The sequence below is a fragment of the Cottoperca gobio genome, chromosome 9 (genome assembly GCF_900634415.1).
Source record: "Cottoperca gobio chromosome 9, fCotGob3.1, whole genome shotgun sequence".
In the NCBI taxonomy this organism is placed as follows: Eukaryota; Metazoa; Chordata; class Actinopteri; order Perciformes; family Bovichtidae; genus Cottoperca; species Cottoperca gobio.
This window is the reverse complement of record NC_041363.1, coordinates 1,149,138-1,159,863: the sequence shown is the minus strand read 5'-3', so window position 1 is coordinate 1,159,863 and position 10,726 is coordinate 1,149,138. Positions and strand designations below refer to the sequence as shown.

The window sequence follows — 10,726 nt, the reverse complement described above, 5'->3', positions numbered from 1 at the left end:
GAGCTGCTGCTGGAGGCTCGTATGCCAGAAATACAGCAACGCTACACACACACACACGCACACGCACACACACGCACACACACACGCACACGCACACACACACACACACACACACTGTATAGTACGTTTGTCGTAGGTTTGCCTTTGCGAACGCAAACCAGACCAGTTGGAAATTTAAAAAACGTCTCATCCTCGCACTGCTTCGATTCGGGACCTGTAGGTGTGACCTCTCCTTAGTTTAGTGTGGAACTGCTGAGTGAACTACTCCTCTCGTCCGTGGCGTGTTGCTAGCTAGGTAACTTAGCTACGTCCAACAAATGTAACGTTATCTTCCCCGATGTTTTATCCTCTGGTTTTATCCGGCCAGCAAGATCCACAGGCAGCGTAGCTTCAGAGAGAAGTTGATGTCACTTGTGTGTGTGCAGTCTTTATAATTACTCATCTTATATTACAACTGCAACTTTCTCGTCTCTCGTCTTTCGTCGTTGACATTTCTTCTGAAATAAGGTCCTGTGGGGGTCCACTGGCCTTCACCTCTTTATACACGGTGTAATGTTACACATACTCAAAGTACACTTGTGTCTCTTCCAGGATGGACCATGGAGACAGAGGGATCTCTCACCTTCGCTATGAGGAGGAGGAAGGTGAGTGTGTGCGCATTCTGGGGCTCTCTGCTAAACAAAACAGGAAATGAAGTCATCACACCCACTTTGTCCCCTAATATCACCCTGAGACAGTGGACCCATCACACTAACTTGGAGTGTCTGATTAGTTCTGAGAGTGTGTGTGGGTGAATGCTAATGTCTGCAAATGAGGAGAGAGAATCGACAGGAGATTGTTTGTGTTTTTGTTCCCATCTGTTCGCAGGTTATCAGGTGCTGTACTTTTTCCAAACATCCAATATTGGTTTGCGTCTCCCCCTTTGTTTAGCTGTTCCACACGGAGTTCAGTGTGCAATTAGTTTTAAAGCGACTCCTTAATTGGCAGCAGATGATCAAACACGCATCATCCAGGTTTCTGTTTCAAAACAGGGATTACACGAGCCAGAGGCTAACTCACAGGAAGTCTGCAGGACTGAACATTAGATTTGATGTTAATTATCAGACATGGTGTGAAACATAATTTATTCAGCGTGTGTTAAAGTGGTTTATGAACACTCCTCTGAGTATGAAGAATGAATCAAAGATCTCATTAGACAACCTGTGTTTTGGGGCCTTTTATAAAACATTGAAGTTACTTTCTTTGGAAAAAGTGTGATCTCATTAAAACTTGTTGTTAAAGTAAACGTTCTGCAGAAACCTATATTCACACTTCAGTTTTGAATTTAAACGAGTGCAACTATTGGTAGTGTATTAATGTACATATTCGTCCCCAGAGCATCAGTCCATCTACATTGGTGTCCCAGTGCCTAAAGGATATCGACGCAAACGCAGACGAAGGCGCTCTAGTCGCGAGGCCGCTGACATGGACAGGGACAGACGCTACAGCCAACACAAACAGCAGGAGCGCAGCCGCTACAGAGACGTAGACATAGAGGAAGGACTCATGGACTCGAACGAGCAGAGTCTTCATGACATCAACCGCAAAAGTAAGTCAGAGAAGCAAGAACCTCCTCACACAGCTTTTAACAGTCACATCTTAAGGTTTTCACCACAGACTGTTTATAAGAAGGCAACGTAGTCACCTGGTTTGTGGACTTCGGTTGTGAAGCCTGTGACACGAGAGGGTGGAGCGAAGTACAACCAAACACAATTTTAAGCAACTAAAATGAACTTTCATGAAGTGTTAAAGTTGTAAGACGAAAACACAGACGACACCCAGACCGGACAACACTGCGTGGTAGAGACCTGTCAATCACAGGTATCCCCGACTCCACTACAAAAAGAAGTCTGATTGTATAGAAGTCTATGAGAAAATGACCCTGCTTCTCACTTGATTTATTAAACATTTTACTGATGAGTTTATGTCTCAATCACTAGTTTCAAGTCTTTTTCAGCACATGATGTATGTTTAGTAAATTATGGTCATTATGGCTACCTTGTGATTGACAGGTCGCTACCACAAGTTAGTCGTGTCATGGTCCTGGGTTTTGGTTTTAGCATATGTTTCCTGTTTTATTTTGAAAGTTCACTCTCCTCATGTGTCACGTTTGGTTTAACTTCCTGCCTTTGTCTTTTTCCCACCGGTTTTCGACCACACCTGTGCTTCATTGGTTGATTAGTGGGTTTTCAGCTCTGCCTCAGTTGCATGTTTCCACGTTCCTCTAACCTCGTGTTTAGTTTCTTACAGTGTTACGTGTTCCTTGACTTTTTGGATTTACTGCTGTTTGTTGGCATCTTTTGGACTCTGCTGTAAGTCTTTATTGTTATTAAATCAGGAAAACTCTCCCTGTTGCTTCCTCTTCACTTCATCTGCGGTTGGGTCTAAACATGTCTTGTTCAGTTGTACTACTCTCTGGTGTCACATCTGGTTCCAAAAAAACAAGATGGCTACGGCCCAAAAACGCTACTGAGTTGCATTATGGGAAATGTAGGGTTGGATTAGGTTTTTGGGGCTTGACCCTTACTAGGAACTAAAAGTCAGGATATCACAGCCTGCTTTATAGATTGTGACCATTTTTCTTTATAACGTTGCCCAACTTTATAAAGGTGCAATGCTGCACAGCTCCATCTGATCTACGACCAACTAAAAGTGGCATCTTTAATACGTTCTGCCAGTGTGTTGCGATGCACCTGTCTTACAGGTATGCACTATATAAAATAGGGCTGTGTATTAACAATACGACACGTGTCATGATACAGGGGATACCATTTAATATATTGTGATTTATTACGATACTGTAAACACGATATATTTCATTTAAGTAGTATAAAGAACACATGACCTTGTGCATAACTTTAACTTGTATGTATTTATCACAGTAAGAGCACTACGTTTTGTTCAATCTGAATGTAATGATTCATTAATCATCGATACTTTATTACCAAACATAATATCTCCAGTCAAGTGCATCAATGTTTTCTTACACCCTTAATATAAAACACACATGTGACTGTAAATAGAGGAAAATCAATGTATATGAGGAAGTAAGGAAAGTGGAACTATATGCAGAGCAGTGTGCTGAATATAATAAGTGTTCTACTCACAGCTGCCAGGAAAGCTTTTACTTAAAAGCTTTCAGAAGAATTGGCAGAGCTGTACCTCCAGACTGTCATCTTTTACAATTGTGTTGTACTCTTCAACCTCACGCTTGTGATTTGATTTTGCTTCCTTCCTGCAGTTGGAACAGTTTTTCCAGCAGGAGTCTTTGGGAGCCTGAGACTGTGCAGCTGCAGTAATGAGCAGCCTGGCACAACTCTGCGGCAAAGACTTTGTCTGGGAAGATTGTCAACCTTGCTAAATTGATGTGGTGCAGCAGAGGTGTTCACTTTGTCTGGACTGCATCCACACACAACAATGGTCTTTTGGAGTGTGTCAGTACAGGAATATCAATAATGCATCGTGTGCCATTAGCAGTCGGCAGGGTTATAGCGGGCAAAATGGTGCCGTGAGAGGAAAGTAAACAACCTGGAGAGCATGGGAAGGAAAATGCATGTTTGAAAGGTGATAATGGACATAAATGTTGTATTTACACTTATTTTCCCCCTGCTTGCTCTTAAAACAATGTTTAAGTCAAATTCACTGTGTGTTGCTGTCAAAGAGCTGTAATATCATTGACTCACCCCGTGTGGAGTAATTCCCATACAGCTCAGTCTATAGGTTGGCAGCAGCTGACGGCTCTTTATCCCACTCATGAATGGAGCCGACCTCCATACCATAATTAAATGAATTGTAGAGTCAGCTCTGGATTGAATGCCTATAATCAGGTAGAACTGTGTGACCTGGATGTCGGCTTCAGTACTTCTGGTGCAGTACAGGAAATATGTGGAACAACAGCCTACAGCTGGTTGTAAACAAGGTTTAAGTGAAAATAGTTAGCAAGTCCATGTCTATTGATTCCTATTGGAGATCAGTATTTGCATTCATAGTTGACAGGTCGGTTTGATTTGACCTTTCGGCAAAGGAAAAGGCACTTCCTGTTCGTCTGGTAGAGAAGCTTACAAGGCTTTAAACATAATGTTTTAGGTTACGTTTTATAATGATCTGTGCCTGGCTGCATGAAACCACTCAGGCTATCTTTATTTAAGGATCCGTTGGAAAATGTGTCGCATTGAAACTAATTAAAGGATGTTTTAAGGGAAGACCCTTTGATCTCTAAGTGTTTTCTCTTACATGTTGCAAGAAGGTCCTGACTAACCAGTTTTAAGGGACCATAGCAGTGTCTTCAAAGTGAAATTATTTGTGGAACATAAGACAATTGTTGATTTATGGGGATTGTAGCATTTTTTGGAAGAACCTACTGGTCACTACGAGTGCAACAGTGTCCCATCTATATTATACATATAATAATAAATATATTAAATATATGTCATATTCTTCGAAGGAGAAAAACATTCTCATCTTCTCTTTGTATTCTCTTTGTTAGCTCGGTAACCCTGATAATAGTCACGTATCACTAAATGCTGTTGTGAGTGAAGCGTCAGCATGTTAACTGAAGCACATGTGCTGTATTACGACAGTAACCACAGTGAAACCCTAAGTCCAGACACTTCCACTAAGAGGCTTTAGGCAGTGCAAATTAACCCCTGAAAAGATAATCAAATATTTTGCACAAGCGACAAGTTTAACTTTGAAACTTAAAGTAGTTTCTGCTTTAGACAAAATTGTAAAAATGTCTAAAACATTCTCTCATTCCATCCAGTGTCTCCGGCGGCAGAGCGGCTACGTTATATCCATAACGAAGATGACGACTTGCCGACGCCGACGCTCTTCACTGAGATGGACACGCTGCAGCGAGAAGGAGACGAGTTCGAGTGGAAGGAGTCCGCCAGGTGGATGACTCAACTCACAAACACATGCACACTCTTCAGACACCGTCACGCTTCTACCACTCAGAAACATAATCGCTCTTGTATTATGGATGGACTGCATTTATAAAGCGCTTTTCCAATCTTTGCAATCACTCAAAGGGCTTTACAACACGTGTCACATGTGTCACATCAGCTCGTCTGTTGGGATAAACATTCACACTCCGTTGGCCATAGGGAGCAATTTGGGGTTCAGTTTCTTGCCCAAGGACACTTCGACATGCTGACTGCAGGACTGGGGATCGAACCTCCGACCCTCAGACCACTCTACCTCCTGAGCCACAGCCGCTCAATGTTGCAAGATTTTAATCTGGAGTATATCCACTCGACAAATGACAGCCCGTCCAAAATACACACTGCCTGCTGAAACTTGTCACACGTTTTAAAATGAGGGATAGGAAAAGTAGTTCAAGGAAGCCATTACTAATGCTTTTCATCGGTTTCTATCATCAACATTTCTGCTGCTGCTAAATAAATCTTTGTAAATACAAAAGGAAGCATGATTTTTGCAACTGCACGGCTAATATCTCATCCCATATGTATTTAGTAACTCTTGTAAGATAGTTTGGTTGAAATTGGATTTTTCCAGGGGAGCTGCCTGAGGTGGGACTAAGCCATTGCTTTGTAAATCACAGGTCGCTTCAGTCTAAAGTTTTTGCACTCAAGTCCCAAATAAAGTATTTGCGTTTCGAGTCCTAAACAAGTCATAATGCGTTCTTCACCAAGTTTGACCTGCAGGTTTTGCCTCGTGCAGTTGTTTGTTGATCACTACATTGTTTCTGCAAAATGAACTTTGGTTGAATTCTTTCCAGCTGGTGCTCAGTAATGTCAAGTTAGTTTGTGGTTTTCTCCTGCAACTTGATTGGATGCTGTCGGTTCAAACAAAGAGGATTAAGTGTCGACTTGCTTGGAATGAATAACATTATTGTTAGTTGATTCAGGAAAGGAAGTGAATGGATTTGTGGGTTTGGGACAGTTCCAAGTAAAAAGTCAGAAAGTGAGTCACAAGTCATTGGTGTTGATGTCAAGCTGCAATATTTTTAGATTTTTATCAAGCAGAGTCAAAAGTCATGAAATGTGTGACTCGAGTCACACATCTGGATGCTGCCACGTTTATCAGTTTGGAAACCAGAGGTCAAGGTCATTTCTGAACTTCTAAACCTTCTGCTACTCAAAATGAAGTCTGGCTGAAATGAATGCAAGATGTACCCTTTAGAACCTGGAAACTAGTTGGCATTATCAGACTGGAGTGCCAGAAGACCAAACTAAGATTTGAGAAAGGTCATAAAGTGATTCTTTGACATGTATAGAAACACAAGCCTCAGCACTGAGCGGTACACGGAGGTCTCTGCTGCTTCACATTCACACAGCGTCATGTCTGTAAGCTGCAACCTCAAGCAGAGCTCAAAGAAATCTCCACCGTTTCGTATTCCTCACCTGTTCCTCCTCTCCGTGTGTTTTTGCATGCCTTCAGGTGGGTGAAGTTTGAAGAGAAGGTGGAGGAGGGAGGGGAAAGGTGGAGTAAACCACACGTGTCCACGCTGTCCCTGCATAGTCTCTTTGAGCTCAGGACGTGTCTCCAGACGGGGACCGTGCTGCTGGACCTGGAAGGTTACTCTCTGCCTCAGATCATTGGTGAGATGTTTGAGATGTATTGCATTTCTCTTTGTGTGTCACTGTTCATATGTTTTATCTTCAGCCACTGAGGCTTCATTTTGACCTGATGTGTTTTTGTGCTGCAGCGATTATTCGACTAATTGTTTAGTCGATCGACAGAAAAATAATTTGCAAATATTTAATATTTATTCAAAATTTCAGCCTCTAAAATATGAAGATTTGCATCTTTTCTGTTTTGTATCATATTAAAGTGAATATCACCTTGGACAGTTTTCAAGTTCTGACGCTTTATAAATAAAAATAATGAGCACATCAGTTGTTAGTCTAATGTTTAGTTGCAGCCCTACTTGTTACAGACACTAGTTTATATATTGTGAGCCTTCCCTCTCTTGATGGTGAACTGCACAGGAAGTCAGCTGTTTTCTGTCCCAAAGCTAAATTACTTCCGTGCACCAGAAGTTCAGCTCCCTTCAAAACCCTCAGAAGTAAAACACAGTAAAATGTTGTGAACACATTGTTCATGTTCTCATAACCTTATCTCTGCTGATTGTATTCTATATGAAACTTTATTACTTTATTCACTGAGTCACTAAACTGAGGACCGATTTGAGGCAAACCCTCACAGCACCTAGCTTGAATATAACATTTCACGTTCGTTAGCTAACCAAATGATCTTTTTTCACTAAGGCAGTGAAGCCAACTTTGTCACAGTGGACTTAAATGTAAACTGAGCTAAACTCCCTCTATGTAAAAGTTTACTTCTGTATGTATATCTATATCTGTTGGTAGATATTGAAACATTTGCATGACACAGCTGCCAACTCGTGTTTTTCCACTTTCCCGATACTGCCCACCACACGGCAAAGCGTAAGCTGCAGATGCACTAGTATGGACTGCTCCCTAAATCAATTGGATAATCAATAGAAAAAGAATCAATGACAACAGTCACAGTGTTTCACAGTCTGAACATGAAACAAGTGTTTAAGTTGCAGCTCCATGTAGCACATTACTGTTCTTACATACATGTAACATCTACAGCGTTGTGCTGTTTGTACAGAGACGTCTTATCTGTTCCACTCACAAAATGATCTGTGTCCGGATATAAGTCTGCATTGTTTATACCGGGAGTCACAGTTATATTATCAAAGCATCCAATCGAGTTAATATTGGTAATTAATTATGAAATATATCGTCATACTGTTCTCTCTCATATACTGTAAACAAAAAGGCCATTTACATCTTGTGGCCACAATGATATGAATCCATTTAAGGAAACGTAACTGACGCACAGACATCTTCCGAATAACGGATTTGGATCGGGTACGTCCTGTTTGGTGGCCATTTTAATAGTTTACCAAATGTACTCAGTGTTATGAACTGCTCTATACTCTAACGCTAGCCATGGACGTTATACTGTATGATTATACATTCATCATAGACTGTAATGTATAATATGATAACAAACTAAACTGCGTGTGAACGCTGGATCACTGTGCTAAATGTCCTCATGTGAAATATGAACGTGTCCTTCTTGCAGATGAAATCATCGAGCGACAGATCGAGGAAGGTATGATTTCTCCTGATCTCAGAGACCAGATCAGTTTTGTCCTGCTGAGGAAACATCGACACCAGACCAAGAAGCCAATCCACCGCTCGCTCGCCGACATCGGCAAGTCCAGCTCTTCCACTAGTGAGTGTCCACTTGTGCAGCTTAGAGATTATCTAAGAGATCATTATGGGACCTTTATATCCATGAGCGCTCAGACCTCCACCAAGGCCAACGGTGCATTCAGGTGCTCCCATTTTCCTGAGTTGGGAAGTCGTTCTTCCGACTTCGACGCGTTCGTGAGCTCTAAGTCGTGATGTGGAAACAACATGGACGCTACAAAGAAGACGTGTTTTATTGATCAGAGCGTTTAAACATCTGTTTGAGTTGTTGTTCCGACCTTCACATGAAATTTCACTGTGTCCGTGACATATTGCAATTTATTTTCTTTATCAATGATGAGTCCATTCTGGTCGCTTGTATAACTTTGCAGCCTTTGAGAAATGCATTATGCATACACAGTGTTTGACTCAGTTGGTAAATGAAAGAACGCACTGCAGTCATCGAGGTTCATATCCTCCACGAGGGACGTATTAATGTTTGATGAGGTAATTACCGCTGTAGCATTTCCTCATGCCATCCGGGCAGGCCACATACTGCGAGACAAAGCGTAAAGCCTCCGACCGCTCTGTCACCGTTTGTGTCTGTTTCTGTTTCCCTCGCCAGGTCGTAATGTCGGGTCCAGAGGCGGTCCGGGACCCGGTCCGGGTCCAATAGCCAACTATAACCGATCCACAGAGGACCTCCGGCTGAAGCAACAGTCTGCCAGCTACGGTCGCCTGCGTAAGTGTCTGCCTCTGGCACGGCTGTGCATCTTTTAAGCTTTAACAGTATTTACTGAAATATTCATAATACCTTTTTAATATTAAGTATTTAATCATTATAATATAATTTAATAATATTCATAAGTGCTGGTTACACAAGAATCATAGTGATTATAATTATATATATATATATATATTATAATAGTGGTAATGTAAAAAAACATATTATTTAATCTATGTAAGAACACACAGAACATTCTCAAATGTATTTTACGTAATTAAAAGATGACAATATATTACAACTATGCGAGACTATAAACAACTATGAAAATGTCAGTGAGTTATTATAATTATAATACTTGACTTTAAACGTCATTATAAAATGGTGTTATAAAGCATCATGAATATTTGAGTGTTTGTAGTTATACAGAGCTATAAGCAGTTTATAATTATAGACCATATCTCCGTTATGGGCGTCACAGAAGGTTTTACCAAAGTAAATTGCATTTAATCCTCACAGCTGTAAAGCTGATGGACACTCGGCATGACTAGAAGAGAGAAATAGAGCTCAGTGTTGTCAGAGGTTGTGAAGCTATAGTGCAGCCATGTTTACCCTCTGTGTTGTCATCAGAGCTCCTCGTGCTCCGCACGCTCTGCCCGGCGCTGTAACGTCACCCGGCTAAACTCTCGCCTCCAGAATCATTAAACGTTTGCTTCAGTTCAGCTCATAACCTTCGTCTTTACCCGTCGCAGTTTACTGCACAGCTCTCTACAGAGATGAGGAGAGAGAGACGGTTCACACTCAGCTGCGTCCTTCATCAGATCCAGAAGAGATTATGTGTCTTAATTATGTTTTTACTTCGCACTGACTTTGGGCCGTAAGTGGAGCCTTCGCTGGAGCCGGCGGCAGACACGATCGCATCGTGAAAGCGAGGCTCAAAGGGAACCAAACTAAACGCAGATGGTGTCGTTGTTCTGCAGCCCTGTGCAAACGAGAAGCTAAAGTCTCCTACCATTTTAAAGTCCTCTCAATAGTGCTCACTACCTTTTGGGCTGAAATGTTTTTAATGTGAGACAATAAAGTAATAAAACTGTGACACATTTCCAACTAGCATCCTGAAGCTAAGCGGGAGATTTGTGTTTTGCATTAATGGGACCAATTTCACTGTTGCTGCTTTTTTGATTGCTTTCCAAGTTTCCATCTGAAGTCATTGCTCCCTGACGGCCAAGTCTCCGTGTCAGGCCCAATGTGCATGAGAAACGGACTTTTACCAATTTACCTACTGCTTCACTTTGCTCTTTTTATGGTCATAAATAGTAACTGTAAGTGCATTTATTGTGATGTTATAGCTGTATCGTGCAGCTCATTTTACCGTTAGCAATGTTGGATCATAAAAAGATGTCATGCAGTTAAGATGTTCTAACTGTTGTTGTTGTTGTTTTGCACTCCAGGTCACGCTCAGAGTAGGAGTATGAATGATATTGCAGATACTCCCAGCACAGACCAGGTGACCATTTTCTAACTTCTTCACATATTTACACAGTAGAGATAATTATTAAAGAACTAAACTTGTTGTTCTTTAAACTTGCGAACTTGTTGTCATCAAAGAGAGTCAAACAGTCTCATCACATGTTCATTACTCCCCAACACTGGAGTTTAACATAAACTCTGTTTCATGCACTGCATCACCTTATCAAATCAAATCAAATCAAATTAGTGACTGAGGTTAAAAAGATAACTGGTTTTTATATTGGCAGGTCCTATCTCTTAT

The 10,726-nt window shown here is 41.3% G+C and overlaps 1 protein-coding gene across 1 annotated transcript in view; it reads left to right on the top strand.

Moving 5' to 3' along the window:
• Window positions 1-592: 592 nt before the first annotated feature.
• The window catches only part of slc4a5a (solute carrier family 4 member 5a), a 33,033-nt gene continuing 22,899 nt past the window's right edge, over window positions 593-10,726 (top strand). The window contains exons 1-7 of the mRNA XM_029439793.1: window positions 593-644; window positions 1,376-1,588; window positions 4,802-4,931; window positions 6,442-6,602; window positions 8,122-8,274; window positions 8,878-8,973; window positions 10,407-10,462. Coding sequence (XP_029295653.1) covers window positions 593-644; window positions 1,376-1,588; window positions 4,802-4,931; window positions 6,442-6,602; window positions 8,122-8,274; window positions 8,878-8,973; window positions 10,407-10,462 — 861 coding nt within the window. The remainder of the gene's footprint in view (window positions 645-1,375; window positions 1,589-4,801; window positions 4,932-6,441; window positions 6,603-8,121; window positions 8,275-8,877; window positions 8,974-10,406; window positions 10,463-10,726) is intronic.